Source organism: Falco peregrinus, chromosome 8, assembly GCF_023634155.1.
Source record: "Falco peregrinus isolate bFalPer1 chromosome 8, bFalPer1.pri, whole genome shotgun sequence".
NCBI classification, from domain to species: domain Eukaryota; kingdom Metazoa; phylum Chordata; class Aves; order Falconiformes; family Falconidae; genus Falco; species Falco peregrinus.
The window spans coordinates 53555039-53576228 of NC_073728.1; the positions used below are offsets into that span (position 1 = coordinate 53555039).

The following is a 21190-nucleotide window of genomic DNA, read 5'->3' on the forward strand; positions in this document are numbered from 1 at the left end:
GTTCAACACCCGCTCCTGGAACCGAGCGAGGCACCCGAGCCACTGTCCAGGCAAGGGCGCTGCACTTGGCTACCTGCCCAGAGAAGCAATAGTTATTTTACAAGAATTCATCATACAAATCTCTTCCTGATGATATTGGCCTCTCAGCCCTCTCCAACACGATGCACCTGCTGGGGGTAGGTAGAATAATTCCCTCCATATCAGAGCACAAGCTCATTTTCAGCTTGCTGCCTATTAACTGCTCCCTAATGCTCTGTAATGACCTTGGCCTGCTGGATGGAGAGGTTTCAGATGTTAGCTGTACTTTCCGAGTGATGTTTCCTATTTTCATTGCTACACTGTGTCCTTTATCATTATTTTTCTCCGCTCTCTGGAGTTTGTGGCTTTACACTCCACTCCTGCTAATCCCTTTTCCACAGTTGTCCCGAATGTGACTAATACTGTATGCAGAGCTCACCTGGCTTTGCTGTTCCCCCAAAGCACATGAAACTGCTGCTTCCCGTTGCCCTTCCCCACCTCCTGCAGTGTGGCGCAACCTGCACCTGCGAACGCTGCCCTTAGTGCACGTGGCACCAGCTGACTGCCGTGCCACTGCGTGCATCCCAACCGCAAAACCTGGTGCTGCGTAGGAAAAATCCTCTGATCTGCTTGGAGCTTACGAGGGCTGCAGAAGGACTCGCTCCCTGTGGGTGCCTGCGGGGATTTTGTGGATGGCTCTGGGTTACTTACTGTGCCCTGCTTGCAGACAGAGGCTGAGACAAGCTGCTGCTCCACTGCTGTGTGCTGCTGCGGCCAGCTGCAGCCTTGCTGCTATGTGTGCTGCCTGCAAATCGTCTAGCCTAAAATCTTCTTTCTTTACCCTTCATTAATTAAAGTTCTTAATCCTTTCATTGAAGAAAAAATAATTTCCTTGATTTCCTTCAGGAGTTTGAATGGCCAGTAGATGTTGGAAGCTGCAGGTAATGGCCACTGTAAATAACCTGCTGGTATCTCCCGGGCCACTTGCGGGCAGCTTGTGTGGCAAAATGGTTGCACAGCCACAGCCTGTTTGGCTTTTTAACTCTTCCCTTTGGTCTCACAGCTACACTGATGTTGGGGTCCCCCCCCACCAGCAGCATGGAATGGGGTAAATTCAGTAGCAGGGACAGAGCTTATACTGGAAGCAGCATGGAGAGAGCAATAGCTAGTTGCCAGATACATTTATTTTTCTATGTAATTTTTAAATACAACATTATTTCAGTGCTGGTTGGCTTTGGCCAATTGGAAAAACCCAGCAGAGCAGACCTGGACTTGTGTTTCGTGGAAGTAAACTTGAAGGTGAGCTGAACCTCAGAAGTGAGGATGCTCAGAGCTGTGTCCCTCCCTCCACTGCGTGAGCACGCCAGGGTGAGCCCCACATCCTGGGGGGATTGCAGGAGTTGCCTTTCCTCCTTGGACTGCCGAGGTCCTGCCTGGGGCTGACTTTCAGTAGCTGGCAGTGATGAATGGAGAAGGTGATGGTGATGAAAGCCAGGGCTTTCACCCAAGAGTTTTCCCTTTTAGCAGTGGTGAGCCAGATCCTTTCCCTGCCTCTCTCCGGTCAGACACTGCTTTTTTGCAGATCCACTGCGATGAAGATTCTGCGTGCTCCAAAACCAGTGCGAGCAGATACAGATGACAGACAGCTTGTGCCAAGCTTTGCACTCTCAGTGCCCTTCTCCAGCAGGTTCTGTGTGGGCAGTCAGCCTTTGTGCTTCAGGGCTTACTGAGAGCCTGGGGCATCGCATGCTTGTGTGCACTACCGCAGTGTGGAGAGTCTTCCTCTACAGTTATTGCTATTATTAAGGCAACGAGGACGTGTTTTCCCTCTGCTCCTCAGGCTGTTGACTGGCAGGCAGGCAGGCAGAGGGTAGCTCCTGGCAAACCTGAGCTGCCTGGTCTCTCCAGCCGTTTGGTATTCCTTTGGTGCTTAGCCTCCTCCTGCTTGCTCGTGGTGATCAAAGCAGGATTGCAGGAGCAAAGAGGGGGCTTTGTGCATGTCAAGCTGAAAGGGAAGAAGAGAGACTTAGAGAAGGAGAGAGGCAGCAGCCCCAGCACTGCTGCGTGGAGCTGGTGGCCTTCTGAGACCCCTGCACCAGCATCTCACCCATCGCACCTGCTGCCGGGGAGGATGTTGCCCTGGTCATCAAAGGGTCCGCTCAGCCACCACGGAGTGGGGCCCACTGTGCACTGCAGGCAGCAAGAGCCTGCGGACATAAGGAGCTGGAAACGCTCCCTCAGAGTCAGCAGGTCATCAGGTTTTGGGAGAGCAGCATTAGTGCTCAAAAAGCTGGTGGGGAGAGGATGGTGCCTTCTTATCTGCAGGAGGCTGCTGAGAAACACAAGGGGTCCAAGCCTGAGTTTGAAAAGGTATTTGGAGACAGAGATGGCGTATGAAAAATTAGAACATATCCAGCCAAGGACTGAGGGGGAGAGAAAGAGAGAACAGAGAATGCAGGACACAAACCCAGCAGCACCTGGAGAAAGCTCTCCACCGGCATTTAAAGACAGGCAGCAAACACAGGAGGTGGGGGTTGCAGGTGCCTTAGGGGGAGAGATGCAGGGCTTGGCAGGAGTCCCTTGTGGGCAGCTGCTGCAGGCAGGAGGCCAGTACAGTGGGACCAGCAGGCAGAGAGGTCCCTGAGATGGCAGGGAGCAAAGAAACCAAGCCTGTCCCTATTCCTCCCTGAAAAGACACCTGCATGGACCCGGGCTGACAAATGCTTAGTGGGCAAATGCGTACATTACTTGAAGTATGTCCTCCAGGGTCCTCTGTGCAGACCTTGTGTGGCCCAGAAGCTGAGGTCCATGTCAGGGAGCAGGGAGGTCCTGTGCCTAGCAGAGCCCCGAGCAGGATTTGCTGTCCGATGCCATTGCCCAGGGCACAGGTGGGAACAGAAACTCCAAAGGGCAGCCCAGGACAGCTCACCAGGCAGTGAAATAAAACCCAAGCAACAGGCGTTTCATGAGCCTGCCTTGCTGTGCCTCTGCCTGCCCACCAGCCTTTCTGTGGGCCCTTGCCCGTGGGGCAGGGGGAGGTCCCACCAAGCCGGTGGAGCTGGGGGCAGTTGTGATCTCAGCTGGGCAGATGTGGGCACCACCACACCGCACACGCTGGCCCTGCAGCCCCTGCTGTGCCTGCTGCCTGCATTGCATGTGCTGCCCACGCTACCTGCTGCCCACACTGCCTGCCAGGTGGCAGCCAGCCATGGTAAGCAACGGAAGCTGTCCCTGTTCACAAAAGCCTGTTACTGACTTATTTTCCCCTCCCACAAGGCACGGTATGCCTGTCCCAGGAGGTATCACCGCCTCCCTTCCCTCCTGCAGCTGGAGAGCAGCCACAGAAGCTACTATCGAAGCAGTGCCCATCTGTGCGAAAAAAAGCCATTGTACCATAACGTTATACCAAAATGAAAACTGTCACATTATTGGGTTTTTTTTCCAAATGGCTGGAAGTAATTTCTGGGACTAATTGCTGGGACGGAGGTGCTGAGCTGATGTGGCGATTCACCAACAGTTCCCTTCAGTCTCTAGGTCTGCTTGCAGGATAGCCCTCAATAAACACTATCAGCCTTTTATTTTCCAGAAAGCTGCCTTGGAAGGCAGGTCTGGGCAGCACAGGTCAGGCTGGGAGGACAAGCCTTAGCTGTGGGTCTGCCCTCCCTGCAGACCCCTTCCTTCATCTGCTTCCACTCCATCCTGGAGCCCTGCCAGCCAGGGACCCCGCTCCCGTGCCTCTGCACCTGCTTGCATCCACCCTGGGCACCCTGACACTGGCTACCCCAGCTGCATCCCCAAATTTCCCCCTTGAAATTTCATGTTTTAATCTGTCCTGGCACTGGCAGTGTCACTGTGCCCTTATGTGTCTTAGAAAAAAATATCGGTGGCTCTGAAACCTGGTTTTTTTGGAAAGAAGCTGGGAAATAGGCTTCCTGCCAGTTCGCCACTCAAGGGTGCAGCAGCTGCAAGGACCAGGGGCTGGGTTCAGGGGGGGAGGCTGGTTCTGGCTCTGTGGCTGGGCAGGGGGACCCACACTGGGCTCCCACCCCCTGTGCTGCGCTGGGCACGGGCAGGTCTAAGGCAACTACCTAAATTGGTGCAAATTGGCAGAAAAAAAAATAGCTGGGACAGCTCAGCACCTTGCTGACCTCCTCCTTTCGGGCTGCTGAGGTCCTCCTGCCCAGCAGCACCACCGCACCGTGCTCCAGATAAATTCAGTGCAGCGTCTCCGACCCGGCGAGCCCTGGGCCCTGGGCTCCTGCATGCTGTGGGGTGGCTGCCCCCGGGCTGCTGCTGACTGCCTAGGCTTTCCATCCCATCCCTTCCCAGGCTCCCATGATGACCAGGACACCCTATGCTGGCGAAGAGCAGTTTGGCCACCTTGGCTGTGTCTCTGGGAGAGCAGGGTGGCTGCCAGGTGACGGCTCTCCTGGTACCGCTATCCAGGTACCATCCTGAGCCGTACAGTTGCTGCACCACCATCTGGAGTCTTCTCCACACTTTTTCTTGCAATCTAGCCCTTTGCTCTCTTACTCCCACTCAAGCAAACGCGAGGTGCATGCCCCACTTCATTTTTAACCCTTCATTCTTCTGCGATGGGTCCTGTGGCAGTGGCAGGCTTTTCCTGCACAAGTTAAAACTGGAAGAAGCCACACTTAAAATAGCAATATACAGAGGTATTTCCCCCTGGGAGCTGCATCTCTGGCAGTGGTGCAGTGTTGGTGTGAGCAAGCTGGGGGGCTCCGCCACCCCCCTGACCCCAGCTGTGCCCCCACCATCCCACTGCTTGCCAGACAGATGCAGGAAAGCACCTTCTGCAAAGCAAAACGCCTCCTCCCAGGGCAGGTTTGCACTAATAAACTAAAGTATTAGCAGCACAGACTTGTTCCTTTTTTTTTTCCTTTCCACTTTATAGTGTATATGTTATCGTTTATTTATAGGCAGATCACTTCACTATTTACAGTACATGAGCGTAGAGATCCTACAGTCTTTTTGATGTAAACAAGTAACTCCACAGCAGGGGAGTCTGGAAAAAGAAGCCAGTTCTGAAGTATTTACACAATTTAAAATAGAACTTTTATACCCACCAGATAGATATAGATAATACATTGAGCGATTTGGTTAAATTATCTATGAAACTATAGAATCTGACAATGTAAAAATACAAGAAAACGTTCTCTCGTTTTAGAAGGTAGACAGTTAAATCACACTAGAAATAAATCTCTTTTTTAAAAATAATAACAATAATAATAAAGGAAAGGCATAAGAATCCATGCCATCTTTTAAGGTTAAAGTATGTTACATAAATAAGGACACAACAGAACGGAACTGGGGAAAAAATTAAGTGAAATATAAAAAAATGCTACCAATTAAAAAAAACCCAACAGACTAAAAACTTGATTCTTAATCACAAAGGGATCAATTCTGCTACTTTTACTTACTCTGCAAGTAGAAAATTGCAGTTAAGTAGTACTTACTCAGTATGAGGAAGGGAGGCAGAATTGGCCCCTAATAATTATGAGCAGTGTCCTTTTACTTAAAAAAAAAAAAGGAGAAAAAGACAGAATTTAGCTTTTTTTTTTTATATAAATAACAAAGCAGATGTGCCCCTTTTTAGGTGAAATTCTTACACCTTTCTCAAGAAATGCATCAATTTAATCTTTCTCTCTCTTTCTCACATGCATACACACACTCCCTCCCCAACTCAGTGTTTACTGCAGCATGGCTCTCAGCTCGGCGCTGTGGCCGTGGGCCCTGGGCTGCTGCCGCCCCTGACCCCAGGGTGGGCGAGTGAAGAGGAATGAAACCCGAAGGCTGCATTTGGCTCTATATTGCTTGAGATTGTCAGGGATGGACTACGAGGCTTAGAACAGAAGGGGTGTCAGGGCACAGCTACGAACAACATTGTATCTCAGTTTCAGCATACCTCCAAAAAGAAAGAAAGAAAGGAAAAAACCCACCAAAAAAAAAAGAAAAGTGCTGGTCTGCGATTGCAACACCCCTTTGCATGGACCACTGCTGAAATCAGACACTCAGGACTGTAACATGGTGACTGAGCTGCTGCTTTGTTAAAGGAGATGTGCAACCCAGCCAGCTGTGCTGAGTAGGGATCGGGATTCGTTGGGGCAGCGTTGAATCTAAAAACCAGGATTGTCCTCTGCATTCAGCCCAGACACTCAGAAACATGTGCTCCATCCCAAGGAGCCCCAGGGACCCACTGGATTCCAGCCAGAAACCCAGTACCCCGTCCTGAACAATGAGCTTTTCTGGGGCAAATCTGTGCAAAAAAAGCAAAGGGGCATTTTATCACGAAAACTCTTCACATTCAGCATTTCCCCACAGCACCTGCAGGAAACTATATATTCTTAAAAAAATAGATCTCCTCCTTACTTACTGCCTATGGTAACGTACCCTTTTGCTCCCAGTTTCTCTTTGAAGTAGTGCTCCTTGCCCGCCTGCAGCCCCAGCCCTTGCAGGTGGTGGGGGGCAGCTCCCCGGGGCTGCCAAGGGGGCTGGGGTGCAAGGGTTCCCTTTTCAGGGTGCCCAGCTCTGAGCTGCACCCACACTGGGGCACCCGCTGCAATGCCACAGACTGGGTGGCCTGGCTGGGTGCCCCCAGCAGCCCGGGCTGCCTCTCCCGCACAGCGCCCGGGCAGCGCCTTGCTCCTGCCCCGTTTCCCCATGAGCATCTGGAGCAGTCGCAGGCTGCTCAGGCAGTGAGCTCCCACCTGCCCTTGTGCCCGAGCCCTCCTGCCTGGCCCTCTGCGGACTCGGGCACTGCCAGCTCAAGACAACTATATTTAAAAAAAATAATAATAATCAAATAGAAACCTATTTTTCACTACAAACCCTGCGTGAGGGATTCTAAACCCAGCAGACCTGTGCTTCTTGAGCTGAACACCCGCCACTCTCACCCAGTCCTAAAAGTTGGGGGAAGCCGCTGGGGCAGGCAGCACAGCCCTGGGGTGACAGCACAGCCCTGGGGTGACAGCACCTGACCCCTGCTCTCCCCTGCTGCAGCGACGGGCAGTGGCACAGGGCTGCCCCAGCCACGGCTGCACATCTGCACCTCGCACACCTCTGCGCATAGTGTGTAAATCCTGGATAAATTTCTTGGGGAAGGAGGGAAAACAAACCATCCCAATTTAATGGAAAAAACCCCAACCAAACAACGAAGAAAAAAAACCCAAACCAAAAAAAAAAAGAAAAAACCCAAACCCCAAACCCACTTATAGGCTTCAGGCACCAGAAAGACCACTTATTGCATCTCTTTCTACCCTATGGGTGCAGTACTGATCAGCTCTGTGCAGGACGAGCCCTCCCCTTCCCGAGTACCGGCCTCAATATCCAGAAGCCGGGCATGGGCAGGGGCTATGGGCCAACCCGGGGCACCCAGCTGCAGGAAAACAATGCGAAATTCTATAGCTGGGTACACTGAAACCAATGCTTGGGCAGTGACTGAGTGACCCCCCAGGAGAGGTCCCCCCCAGCTCTGCACTAACCCTTCCCTCCACCACGCTTGATGCATCCCCAGCGGGGCACGGCCGGGGGGGCTCGGTGCCCAGAGCTGTGCGGGAGATGGAAGAATTCCACTTACTTTGCTTTTTTTTTTGTTTGTTTGTTTTTTTGGATTGATCGTTTTCTGGAAAACATCAGCACAGCACAGGACAGTACTACCCACCCTAAATGTGTCGCTATATACATTCTACATAAGCTCTATAGCAATCACATGTAAACATCATCATTGTGAGGAAATACTAGGACAGAAAAAGGCAAAGCTACAATGAGGCAATTGCCAATAGCAGATGCTCAGTCTCGGTCAGAGCTACTTGTGTTTGCTAAGGTAGGATGACAAGTGGGGGGAGGTTGTGGCAGGAGAGATGCCAAACCTTGCTGCTGAGCCTGAAATGGCACAAGGACTGTTCCCTGACAGGGATTGTCGCCGGCGGCAGATTGGGGACCTGCAGGTCAAACCCCGCGGTGGCCCTTGCACTGCCAGGCTGGTTGTTGTCAGAACCACAGCTTCCCTGAAAGCAGGGAGAAATAGCCAGGTAACTGTGCTGGTATCGGTGCTGCCGGCATTCCTGCTCCTGCCAGAGACCAGCCGCGTACACGGCCCTGGAGCCGAGGGCCACCTCGGCAGGGCTCCAGCTCTTGGCATCACATCTTGCGTGATTTCGAAGGCTTTGGTCATACTCCCTGCAAGACAAAACAGTACCCACGCCAGGGAAATGAGAATAAAACCCCTAAGTCATGTTGAGGGGAGACCCCAGGAGACTCTAATCTATCTATTGGCAGAGTTAAGGCTATAATATTCTATCTACATAGGATGGCTGAATCCCTAGTGGTCTCTGGGTCTGAAAAAATAAATGGAGACGATGGCAATGGCTTGAGGAGCAGGAAGACTCCCGCTACCTCAGGAAAACAGTACCTCTTGGCCGGCTTGTGATGGGCTTTGCTCCAGCCGGTGGTGGGCTCTCCCCCTGCCCACCTCGCTCGGAAACGGAGGGCAAGTTTGCAAGCAGATTTCAGGGGGGTGCTGCTTGAGCATGCCTTAAATCCAGCTCTGCCAGGCAGCCCCAAGGGCCCCTGGCCCGAGGCAGGGTGAGCAAGCATGCCATGGGGCACTGGTGGCATGGGGGACGGATCCTGGGGGCCAACTGGGTGCTGGGGAAGGGTATGGCTTATCAGGTACCGGACAGAGTGCAGGCGGGCTGCTGGCTGGGGCAGGCGTTCGGCACAGCTGCTGTGCCCCCTCCCGCTTCCCTGGGGTTTGGGTGGGTGGGCAGGCAGGGATCACAGATGGGTCCTTCTCACCCCGCTTGCTTTGCAGGCGGTGGAAGCGAGCGGGGAGCAAGCCGCTTGGCCCAGCCAGTCTCCCAGCTGCCCAAGGAGCCAGAGGGAAGCCAGCTACATCGCACAGACCTGGAGGCACCAACCCCGCAGGCTGCGCTGTCAGGACCTGCCAGATCAAGCCTGGCCAGCTCTGTCCCCTCTTCACTGGCTCCAAAGGTGGCGGAGGGCTGAAGCAGTGCTGCCTGGCAAGCACTGGTCCCACGGTCCCCCAGGCAGAGCATCCTTCCACCACCCTTCTCCTTTGCACCTGCAAAGCTGCCTGGCCCCATGGCGAGAAGGGCAGGGGGCTGGCGTGCCCCATCGCCTGCTGGTTCCATCACACGCCAGGACCAATCTCAGCATCTGGGTGCTGCCACCCAGCTGGGCTGGGGGCCTTGGGCCACGCCAGCGAGAAGAATGGCTTTGACAGCAAAGTGGGTGACCCCGAAGTGACTGCCGAGCAGCCCAGTTTGCCAGCAGGGGAGGCGGGTGCCTCCGTGGCCAACAGGCGAATGCCGGCTCCGTGACTCTGCTCTGACCCCCCATTTGCTGAGTGGCAAATGCCTCATTACAGTGCATAGTTAAAAATCAAGGAAGCGGTACAATAAATCTGAATTACAGTACATCTGAGCCATAAATACATTTTTTTAAGTATATACTTTTTTTCTCTTCTTCTATTAAAAATTAGTTTATAATCCTGATTCTATTCACAATTAACAATTTCATCATCACACACTACGGACAAAAAAATGTTATGGTGAACACAGCTGCAACTCCGCGGTGGGAGCACGGGGAGGAGGAGGGCTGGGAGGGGGGAGAGGGGCTGGGGGGCTCCTAGGCTCACCCTAAAACAACCAGTCAGAAGCAGAGGGACTAACGTGTGGCAGTGAGACATCAACACCATGGGGACTCACAGACAGAAGCAGCTTTGTTCAATGTAAACATCGATCGGAAGGGACAGCAGTCTCTCTCTCGTGCGTGCGTGCTCTCGCTCTCTCTCGCTCTCTCTTGCTTTCCATAGACTGAATAATTTCTTTGAAAACGTAAACATATTGGAAGTGCCTTGACTGAGGTATTGAGGTATTCCTCCAAGGTTAAGGCTGTTACCGATGCAGGCTTAGCTGGGCCTCCTGCAGCAAGCTGTCAAAATCCATGGTCTCGTACTTGCTTTTCACTGGAGCTGGGGAGGACTCCTCCGCGCTGCAATCTGGGAACGGCAGGGACACAAGGCAGCCAGGTCAGGGAGTGGGGCAGGAGCTCTCTCGCTGCCTGGCAGGGAGCGAAACTGAGGCACGGCAGGGCACTGCCAGCTTCCCCGCTACCGGCATGCTGCAGCCTGGCACCGCAGAGCCGGGACGGGGCGGTGATGGGGAAAGGGAGCAGGGACGGTGCTGTCCCCCCCACCGAAAGGAGCTGTGGGGCAGAGGGGCTGTAGCGGTGTGCAGCCCAGCAGCTCACACACCGCAGACACCCGTTTCCAGGTGCTGTGCAAAAATCTGCCGGCTGCAGCTGAATCCTGAGGGCTGACACAGGGCTGCCCCGTGGGAGCTGTGCGGGTCGTGGGGAGGGGGCTGCCTGCCTGCCGCGCTCCCCAGCCCTCCGGCAGAAGCTGAACAAACAGTGCCACTGCAAAGCCTGGGAAATTCAGCAAATGCCAGAAATAAGGCTGCTTAATTTAACAGCAGCTTAACCCTTTTGGATGTATATTTTTGAATGAGCCATGAATGGCATGGTTGCATTTCACCCCTGCCTGTGGGCTCCCCATCTTATCCTGTTCCAGGGCATGTGGGATTCTAGGAACGAGCATGGCTGTGCAGCGAGGGGGTGACTGCTGGCCTTGCTGCAATCTGCAGGTGAGGAGCACTGAGGGGGGTGCCGCTATGCAGGGGGGCAGCTTTGGCCCCCCTTCTCACAGCACTGCTCAGCCATGTGCCAACATCTTCATCGCAGGGTGCTATCTGTTTTCTATCTTCTTCGTGCCCAAAATGAGAGGCCCTGGGATTTATTTAGATGAATGGCCATTTGCACCCATAACCAAAGTCAGAGGGATTGCTGCTCTGAGCAGATGAGAGATTCTAAGGTGCTAAAAGATGAGACAGTACTTGTGTCAGACTGGACATCTAGAGATAAGTCAAGACTTAGGGCTTTATTTTCAGGCCCTCAGTCTCTCGTGCATGAAGTGGGACACTGGTACCAATTCACCCCCTGCAGAGGGTACAGAACTAAATGTGCAGGGTTTGTGAAACACCTGCAGATCACAGCAACAAGGGGTTAGCAAAGCCTGGATCACAGTTCTTTTGCAGGACTAGCACAGGGTTTTGCTCCGGCCCCTCAGCTCAGGCTGCAGCCTGTCCCTGTGGAGGGATGGGGCCCAGCGAGACCCTGGCTAACGTGGTCGCCAAGTGAGGCAGGAGGTCTTGCAGAAGCCCATACAGCACAGAAAGGGTTAATGCGACCACAGCACATTTCAGTGCCTTCATTTTGGCTCAAAAGTGCATGTGCAGCATGGTGAATCCATCCTGTGGAGCAGCAAACCACCCACATCACCTCTTGAGCTAATGAGATACTGCTGACTGCTGTCTCTAACGACTGGGAAGGGACTTCTCTGCTGGAACGTGTCCAGTCCTGGGCAGAAATGCAGCAGACAAGATGGGCTGTGGTCAGCTGAGAGCGAGCAGCCCTGGGATGTGATGCTACGTTTTGCAGCCAACACACTCCGGGTCCTCACACCAGCTGCTTTTCTCCTCTTGTCCCAGTTTCCTAAGCCATCTGACTGAGCGAAGAGCAGCTACATGAGCCACAGGAGAGCCGGTGGGCTTTTCCTGCAAGCTCTAAAGAGCTTAGGATCCTTGCGTGACTAGGGTTCACCAGTGCAATGTGCTGTTACAGCTCTGTGCTGATAAACGAGATGTGTCAGAAAAAGCAGCTCCTGCTTTCTTACCCAAGTCAGTGTATCTGGTCCAGAAGAAGTGCCCGAGGCCACCAGAGCTGAGCTGGAACGAAGGCTCGTTCCTCTTCCTTAGCGACGTGCCGTTCTTCAGAGATAAGGCGGCATGCTCTGAATACCGGTAGGTGATGAAGCCATATTTATCCCCCCTGAGCAACCAGAGAAAGAATTCAAGATGTGATGGGCCCCTCTGACATGGCTCTGCCCAGCACTGTGCCCCTGGCCCCCCATCCTGTTGTCCCTTCATCCCACTGGCCCTGAATCCCTCTGGCTCTCCATCCCCCCGGCCCTCCCCATGTCCCTGGACTCGCATCTCCTCACCCGAAGAGCCAAGATCGTAGGGGCTTGGATGACTGAGGGGGCTGGCACGGCACAGAGCACTTTACCCCACCAGCACCACTGTATCACTTGCACATGCACAGCTGTGTGCAGGGGTGACCCTGCACCACCTGGTAGTGCTGGTGATGCCTGGGGAGAGGGACCGTCTGCAGCTGCCGAAGCCCTGGACCACAGCTTGCTCCCCACTCACCTGTTAGTCCTGGACAGGACCTGACACTCCACAATTTCTCCAAACACTTCAAAGCGTTTCTTTAGTTCACTGGAGCTCATGCTGCTCGAGAGGTTTCTGATATACACCACCCGGCCTTCTCCCTGGCAAAGCAAGTGAAAGGTTTCAGGCTCCGGGACCCCACACCTGCACGCTGCTGGCGGGCACTGGAAATGTGGGGTCATGGAGGAGCCCCAGCAAGGCAGCGCCAGGGCCATGCCACGGCAGGCACAGCCTGACATCCCCAGGGTCTGGCTGTCTCTGCTCCAGCTAGCTCACGGGTGTCACCCCCAGGACACCACTGCTGCTGGGGACAGCCATATCCAGGCTGAAGCAGCCACCACCCCCTTCTCTTTTAAATTTCTCCTGCACTCTTGCAGCTTTTTCAGCTTTTCCTGGTGAAGATGTTGGGAAATATTCCCGAGAATTGCTAGGGGCAAAATTCAATTACGTTGCAGGTGAAAAATACCACAGGGGCATGTGTGAGTGTGCGCGCACAACAGTACGGAGGAGCATGTTATTTCCCTGCGTGCCCACCCCACCCCAGCTGCCACCCACAGGTTCCTGGTGCATGAGGCTGCCTCTGCAGGGACTGCATCTGCATCGGCTGAGCGGCTTCAGGGATTCCCCGGCTCACCCCGCTAACTGCCAATGCCAACTGCACTGAAGCACCCGTGTAGGATGCTCTGGGCATTTCCTGCCAAGGACTCCGTGTATTGCCAATTGCCAGCAGCTTCCACTTCACGTCGAGTTTTTCTCTCCCCCCTCCACCCCCCATGTCCTTGTTTAGCACTGGCCTCACATCAAGGGATGCTGAAGCCAGGGCTAATGGGTTCCACCGCTGCTTTTCTGGAGCAGGAGATGAACAGAGGGCTGGGGACTGCTTTCTCCCAGAGCAAGGTCCCTGCTCACTTACGATGGCCTTTTCCCGTCTCTTCTCCAGCTGGCCCCGCTGCCCGCTCCTGCCCTGACACTGCTCACCGTTCTCACACCTGGGAAGGGAGGGAGAGGAGGTCAGCCCTGGGGGGTGGGGGGGATCCGGTGAGGAAAGCTTCAAGCGTCAAAGAGAAGCTGAGGCACACAGCATCTGCAGCAGCGGGCGGGCACTCCAGAGCACTGGCAGCAGAAGACAGATGGGGTTCTGGAAACACTGGGAAGTCCTCTCTGATAGATGCTGGACAGGGTTCCCAGCTGGTGCTTGCCCCTTCCCAGGCACAGCTCCAGCCCCTGCCCATGTCCCACCACTCCCAGCACCACAGAAACCCCTGGCTGCTTTGCCACCGGTGCTGCTTTCTCTGGCCATGGCTGACATTTGCAGCAGCTGCTGATGTACTACCAATTATTTCTATAGATTATATTTTATTAGGCAGCATCTTTATTACTTGTGCCAGCAAAGCAGAGAGAGCTGAGGCTGCCACGCACCGGGGCAAAAACACAGGGGCAAGAACAGTCCCAAGTGCCCTCCCCACAGCCCCCCTGTACCTGAAGGTGCGTCTGCTTGCAGGTGATCGGGACCTGCAGCACGAAGACCCTGAGCTGGACCTGCTTCGGGAACAGTAATGCAAACTGGTTCTGGAAAGGGGGTTTCTCCGCAGGCACAGCTTGGTGTCGCCATGCTCCTCCTCCTCCTCCTCCTCTTCCTCCTCCTCCTCCTCCTCCAGGGGGGAGCCGCTCTCGCTGCAGCTGTCTTCAAAGACAGTGTCGTACTCAGGGGTCTTGCAGAAGACCATGTCCTCATCATCAAGAGCACTGTCCAGAAAGCCAAAGTGCTTTGTTAAGCTGGCTCTGATCTCCTGGTCTCTCAGCTGCTTGACACTGTCCTTCCACAGCATCTCACCGCCCGCCTCCTTGCCACCGAGTTCCAGCCCCTGGTAGTGGGCAGCCGGGACCCTCCTCTTGTGCTCTGTCTCCACCTGTCCCAAGGGCTCCCATGACTTGAGCACCTTCCTCTGCAGGGTGGCCTCGGGCTTCAGCACCTGGCAGTAGTCGTGGTCCCCGAAGGAGCGGGAGAAGGGCCGCTTGAGTATGCCCGGCTGCTCGGGGAGCGCAGGGCGCCCGGCGGCTCGGCTCAGGTGGGCGAAGAGCTCTGTCCTCTCAGGGTGCTTCCTGGGGGCTTTCTGGGAGGCTGCCATATCCCCTGTACCTCCAGGGCTGGGGGCCATCCCGTCCTCCTTCCCTGCCTCCTGGGGGATGTCTGGCTTGTACAGGTCCTCCTCAGCGGGCTTATATGGCGGAGTGGTGGGCGGCGTGAGACCTGAAGCCCCCCCCCCCAAACAAATGGCAGCAGTCAGCTCTGCCCCTGCCATCCTGCCCCGTCCCACCCCAGCGCCTGGGCTGCACCAGGTATTGCAAGGGAGGAGGCTGCTCAGCCCCCACAGCCTCATCCACCCAGCAGCACTTGGGGAAAAAGGAGGATGCCTGATCCCAGCAGGGACCAGAAGACCAGAGGACACCCCCTTCCCTCCTGGCTCAGGCAGGGGACCCCTGAGCAGCTGCTTGCAGTGCTGGGATGCAGAGACAGTGCACGGGAAGTCTCCTGCATTTGCAGTGTGAAGAGGGGTCCCGGACCAGGGGATGAACGTGCCCCTTTGGCTGGGCTGGGCTGGAGCTGGTGACTCCAGGCTAAATTTAGGGTAAATCTGCCCCCTCGCAGGGAGGAGTTTTGCAAAATCAAAAATGAAAATCCTGTCCTACCTGCTGTCCCACACAGCTCCACAGTCAGCATTGGCTCAAAGTTTCTCTTCCCGAAGGCTGGGTCACTGAAGAGCAGAAAATAAGGAGAGAGAAATTTTGTAGGTCCCAAAAACTGAAAGGAAGCTGAGAAAATACTGTCTACAAGTGAGCCCTCCCACCGTGGTCAGAGCCAGACGGAGTAACCCACGGAGGGGTGCGAGGGGCAGCAGGGCGAGCAGCGTGCCCTCCCTGTCCCAGCCAGAGCTCTGCGGCACGTTTCCCCTGGCACACAGGAATGCCCTGCCCTCGGCCCGGGGCCCTCTGAGCTCCTTGCACCCGAGTGATGGCTGGGGCTCCCCACAGCCCTGCACCCAGCTGCACGGCTCAGTCTGCTCTGCAAAAGCAGCTTGGCTTGCTCACTGCGGATGCAAGCCCAGCCAGACAAGCCCAGGTGGCTTTCCAGCCCCAGCGTGGTTCATTTAGCCCCGCGCGCACTTACGTTTGTGCCAAGGACAGCGTGAGACACCTGGGTGTTTCTGAAAGGCAGGGAGAGAAGCAGGGTTACCAGCGGAGCTGTGCTCCATCCAGCACCCGTGGCGTTTGCGGTGGGAGCCAGGGCCCCTCTGCCTGCCCTGGCCTGGCAGGGGGCTGGGGACCGTGGGCTTTGCCTGCCTGCGCGGTGGCAGCGTCTGCAGGAGGGCCAACCCCGCCGTGGTTGAGCCGTTGGTGCTCACAAAGCGCTTGTGGACAGCTGCGACTTCGGGGCACCAGCTGAACCCCGGCGTGCAAGGGTGAGCCCTCAGGGAAGAGGGAGCTGGAGGGATGGGGCAGCCCAGTCCCTGCTGGGCTAGTGCTACACCAGCTCCTTCATCTTGTTGTAAAGATAGGGAAACTGAGGCAGAAGGCCCCCGTGGATTGAAACCACACCCCAAAACCAGAACAGGCCCCCAACTCCCCATGCATGGGACCCCTCAGCCAGCCAGCACATGGGTCAGGGCTTGGCTGTGCTTGGGCTGCTCACAGCTTCACTGCCAGCTGAGTGCCAGGCGCCCGGCCAGCAGCGCTCGCCCATGGCAGGGACGGCACAGGCAGCGGCACAGGCAGCGTGGGCACACCGGCGAGGGGTGAATGGAGTGACAGTCCCCAGCCCTCCTCACCTGCTTGCTCCAGGAGGGCACAGCGCCGGCTCTCAGCCCCGTCGCCCACCTCACCATCCCCTGGGGAGCCCAGGGAGAGGGGCTGAGGCTCTGCCAGTGGTGCTGCACCCCCCACCTCCACCTCGGCCGCGGGCTCCTCAGCAGAAAAGCCTTCTGGTGCTGGGCATGGTGTGGGCTCTCTGCAGGCCAGGGCATCCTGGGGGCTGTCCCCTGCCTCCCGGGGGACAGAGGGCTCTGGGGGTGGCTCATCAAGGAAGGAGAGCCAGTGCCCAAGCTCGGGGTTGAGTCTCTTGGACCGGCGAACGGCATAAACGGTGCTCTCCTGTTTGCGGGCCACCTTCCCCGCAGCTGTGCCCAGTGCACCCACATGCTTGCTAGCATCGTCCTCGAAGCCACCTGGCTCCTGCGGTGCCTCTGCCTCAGCCCCGGGACTCTGCTGCAGCTCACTCTTCTCTGGTGCCATTTTGGCTCTGGATGTGCAGGTCCTGCTGGCATCCTCCCCATCCCGGGCCAGTGGCACAGGGGAGCAGTAGCCGGGCGGCCGGGCCAGGGCAGCGTACACAGGCTTGCCCAGGCGGTATGGCTTGCTCACGTCACACAGCAGGTCCCGTGCCAGCAGCTCCTTAAGGATGGAGAAGGATGCTCCAGGCTTCTTGCAGCCCCCAGCCACCTGCCAGGTGCAGCCCGGCCGGCTCTGGGCGCTGCCAGGGGGGGCTGGCTGTGCGGGGCAGTCCGGTTTGACTCTCTTGAAGGGGCTGCTGCAGGGCTGGGGCTTGGTGTCAGCGGCATCGCGGGCAGGCAGCTTCCGTGGCGGCAGACAGTAGGTGTGCATGTAGCGGATGAGCTCCACCACCGAGTGCATCTCCCCCTCACAGGAGAACTGTCTGCCGGAGCCATCCTCCGCTGAGGAAGGGGGGGTCACCAAGTCGGCAGAGCTCAGTGAGTCCTCGCTGGAGTCACTGTCATCCTCATGATGGGTGCAGTCACCTGGGGATGGGTGGTGGCTGCTGCTGGGGCACTCCTCAGATGTCTGGGAGGCTTTGGTCTGGGGGCAAGGTGGGGTGGAGGTGAGGTGCCGGTGCAGCTCAGTGCAGCTGCGGCTCTGTGCCTGTGGGACACTCGCCCTCCTGTCCCGGGGACCCTCCACCTTCGGAGAAGAGAGAGGAGAAAGTCAGCCCCAAGCCCCACATCCACGACTTGACATAAGTAGCAGGCACGGGGGGAGAAGCCTCCTGGGCTGACAGAGTCACCCCATATCCCTGAACCCCTTAGTTCCAGCCCACCAGCATCCTGACCTGACTGGGGGTCAGCCCCACACCCCAGGGGGTTTCCACTGGGCATGTGGGGCTGGCAGCCCAACCACCCCGAGCATTGCTGCTCCAGCAGCCGCCATGCAATGATGTTCCTTCTCCCCAGGAGAGACTTGCTGCTCTTCCCAGGCAATCTAACCTGCCGGACCTAATGCACCGCACAATTACTATTAGCAAAGTAGAAAAATCTTTGATGGCAACTTCTGCTGGGTTTCAGGAGATTAGCTTAAGTGTTGGGGTCGGCTCTGCAGCATGGCATGCAGGGAGCCGATGGCTCCCACTTGGGCTGCGAGTCAGCGGGGCGGGGGCGGCCAGGGAACACGTGGAGCTTTCACAAACCAGCACTCATGGAAGCTGGGAGACACCTGACTCCACTGGCTCCAAATGACATCGAGACATTTCTCAGCCCAGCATGAAGTCCGAAGGTTTTGCTGAGCCCGGACTGCAGCCCTAGCACAGCCAGGGACGGGAACACCATGTGCTGCTCTGCCAGGGGTGATGGTCCCCACCTGCCCCCAGCCCGGCTCTGAGGCTGCCCACGCTCCAAGATGCTCCCTTTGGTGACAGCTGTTGGGACGGCTCCCGGGGGCTGGGTGCTGGGTGGGCTCGAGCTCTGCCCGCCAAGGAAGTACCTTTGTGCAGGGCCGTGCGAGTCGGGACTTGGGGGTCCCCGGGCGCCGGGCACTCCCATCCCGCTGAGCCTCGCAGCTCAGAGGCACGTGTGACGGAGACAGGAGCAACTTCTTCAGCTGCAAAGAGAAGCAGCAAGAAAAGGAGTCGGCATCGCAGTGAGGGCAAGGGAAAGCACCAGTGGGGCCGCAGCCCCTCAGGTCACATCTGCACCGAGCACATCATCGCTGACCTCCCGACCCAAAAATGGGGGAGGAAAAATAAAAAGGCAGGGAGGTGTTTCCCACCTCCCAGAGACTGTGGGGGGAGGCGCCCGGCCGCACACAGCCCCGCAGGGGTTAGGGCTGTCTCCACACCATATTCCCAGGGACCCCCAAGAAGGTCAGAACAGTGGGGACAACCGGAGGGAATTTACTTCCTAGGGGCACCCCCACTCCTGTCAGACACACAGGAGCTGTTGTGGCATCCAAACCTCTCACTCCATCGGCTCTTCCCTTAGGTGACAGAGACTTGAAATCGGCACGAGTGATGGGTTTGGACAACTCACTGGGGTTGCTGTGCAAGACGTATTTAGCCAAAACATCCAAAGAGGGCCTCGACACATTAGTGAGCTTTCAAGGCTTTTTGCAGCAGATGCAAACCCCTGTGGGCCCTGTTGAGGATCTTCCCCAACACACTCGGCCAAGCCCACAAGTGGTGGGGGTGAGGTTTTCCCTGGGGTACCCACAGTGCCACCACTTCCAACGGCAAGGCCAGCATAACATTTTTCTTCTACTCAAAACCATTTTTGGTTAGGGGGAGGGCAAAAACCAAACCCCACACCCAGCAACAACATTATTTCATATTCTACCCATGTTGTACTAACAACCAAAGCGACAACAGCTCAACAGCAAGACGACTGCGTAGGCGCTGGGGGACTGCACAGAGGAGACAGACTGGGGGTGCTCCCACCCTGGCCGGTGGGCACGGAGCCTCACGGCAGGCATAGGGGTTTTAAGGGGTGATAGAAATCGGGGGTGCCCAGGTCAGGGTCTGCTGGGAAACGTCAACCGGGGCACCCACAGCTTTAGGCGTGCAGCTCCTGTTGGTGGAAGCAACCAGCTCCTTTTCCCCCCCACCCCTGCAACGTATACATCCTATATATACACATACATATTGTGTGTGATATATACCCCCCTGCGCAGGGTGTGGGCAGTGGAAATGCACGCTCTCACCACTGGATGTCACTCCTCCCCGCCACAGCCCCAGCTTTTGGGGAGACCCCAGGGCCAGGCTGGGGGTCCCTGGCAGGGACCGTGAGCCCCAGGATGGAGCGGGCTGGGTACCTTGTCCCAGGGGACCTCCCGGGGACGGCAGTGGTTTGCAGCAAATGCTGCCAGTTAGTCCTGGCCAGCAGCGGGAGGGGGGCTGAAGCCCCGATATCGGAGGGAACCAAGAGGGATGCTCCAGCCACCCAGCCTGCAGGGACTGGAGGCCACGCAGCCCCTGAGGGGGTGTGGTGGAAGGCATGGGAGGGTCAAACCCTCCCGCTGAAAGCCAAGGGCATGGGCTGTCTGACACTCCAACCAAGCCCCCTCTGTCCCTCTTGCGAGAGCAGTGGGGAGCTTGGCACCGAGGCAGAGCCAGGCGGGAGCAGCCACCGTTGCCCATGGGCACGGGGCTGGGATGCACTAGGGAGACCCCTGGCTGCCCCACATCCACACATCCGATTAAAAGCAGTTGTGGGTCTTGCCAAAGCAGCCCCCACCCCTTTGACACCCACCCCCACCCACTTCATATATATATTTGTATACACACAACTTGTTCCCGTGAGGATGGTGATGGAGGTGACAGCAATGATGCAGAACATGTATACGTATACAATACAAGTATATGCTTTGGTATTGACGGTTAAAGAGAGTTTTAAGCCTAGAATGAAAAAATTCAGACCTTTGCTTCCTATCATACCCATGCAGCCGGCTTATCAGGGGCTCATCCAAATCCACCTTAAACAGTAGGAAGTGGGTTCTTACTAGAGACAGCTCATCAAACTCGGGGGCCGGGGGCGGCCCCCCCGTGACCGGGGCGGTGGGTTTGGGGGAGGGGGCAGGCGAGGTGCAGACATGGTTGAGCGTGTCCCCCTCTTCCATAGTTCGGAAGGCAGCCAGGCCCATGTCATCTCCCTGTATATCATCCAATGTCTCCGTGAGGGCTGCCAGCAGCGCTTCATTCTCGCTGTCTATTATCTGAAAGGAATATGCAAAGAAGAGAGGGGGAGTTAGGCTGGGCAGAGGGACCAGGGGATGCTGGGCAGGGGGGAAGAGGAGCCGGCGGTGCCACACCAGCACCCACACTTCCCCGTGACCCTGCAGGGGACCTGGGAGAGCTTCTCCCCAGCACAGCACTAGGATGGGATCAGGAGAAGAGAGACCCAACTGGAAAAGCAGCATCAGTCTGTCCCCCTGCTCCCCCAGTGGGAAAACAATGAATCAGAGCATCTTCTCTCCCAGTAGTCACCTTCAGCCAATCATGAGGCAAACTGCAGCAGATAAAGGATCTGTGATTAAAAGGCTCCTTATCCAAATCCTCCTGACTCCGGGCTGTAAGTCCCCCCAGCGCTGGCTACCACAGCACTGCTGAGCAGGGCTTGGAGCAGCAGCCAGCCAGGACAGGAGCCCGGGGAGGGGGAGCCCCCCCCTGCCCTCCACCAGGCTTGGGAGGCCAGCGGGGGCACAGCCACAAGCTCAGCCCAGAGCTGCCCAGTGGACAAGAGGGCACGGACCCCTGGGAGAGCACCAGGGGAAGCTCAGCCCAGGCTGCGCTGCTGGCCAGATGACACAGCTTGCAACAAGCAGTATGGGGTTTGTTTTTGCTGAAGTCCCCCAAACACAGGCACCCCCAGCTTGACAGGGGCTCTCAGTCCTCACAGTTAAAGGTGGCTGCACCCAGCGCTCTGCGAGGGACCCTATCGGCAGAACAAAATGGGCCTTGCGTTACAGCTCCCTGATCCATTTTTTTTTGGCAGACAGCATGATCTGGGGATGCTGAAGGGAGACGGTGAGTGGCTGGGGCTGTGCAAGGCCAGACAGGGCCA

The 21190-nt window shown here is 56.5% G+C and overlaps 1 protein-coding gene across 3 annotated transcripts in view; it reads right to left on the minus strand.

Annotated features, from left to right (window-relative positions):
• Positions 1-1184: 1184 nt before the first annotated feature.
• PPARGC1B (PPARG coactivator 1 beta) overlaps positions 1185-21190 on the minus strand; it is a 57484-nt gene continuing 37478 nt past the window's right edge. For 2 of the 3 annotated variants that reach the window (XM_055811477.1, XM_055811478.1), the window contains exons 3-12: positions 20130-20342; positions 18120-18236; positions 16178-17324; positions 15520-15556; positions 15042-15106; positions 13830-14601; positions 13264-13339; positions 12330-12451; positions 11795-11949; positions 1185-10060 (exon numbers count right to left, since the gene is read on the minus strand). In XM_055811477.1, coding sequence (XP_055667452.1) covers positions 9957-10060; positions 11795-11949; positions 12330-12451; positions 13264-13339; positions 13830-14601; positions 15042-15106; positions 15520-15556; positions 16178-17324; positions 18120-18236; positions 20130-20342 — 2808 coding nt within the window. In that variant the 3' untranslated portion in view covers positions 1185-9956. The remainder of the gene's footprint in view (positions 10061-11794; positions 11950-12329; positions 12452-13263; positions 13340-13829; positions 14602-15041; positions 15107-15519; positions 15557-16177; positions 17325-18119; positions 18237-20129; positions 20343-21190) is intronic. The other variant, XR_008748308.1, reaches the window with a different exon arrangement.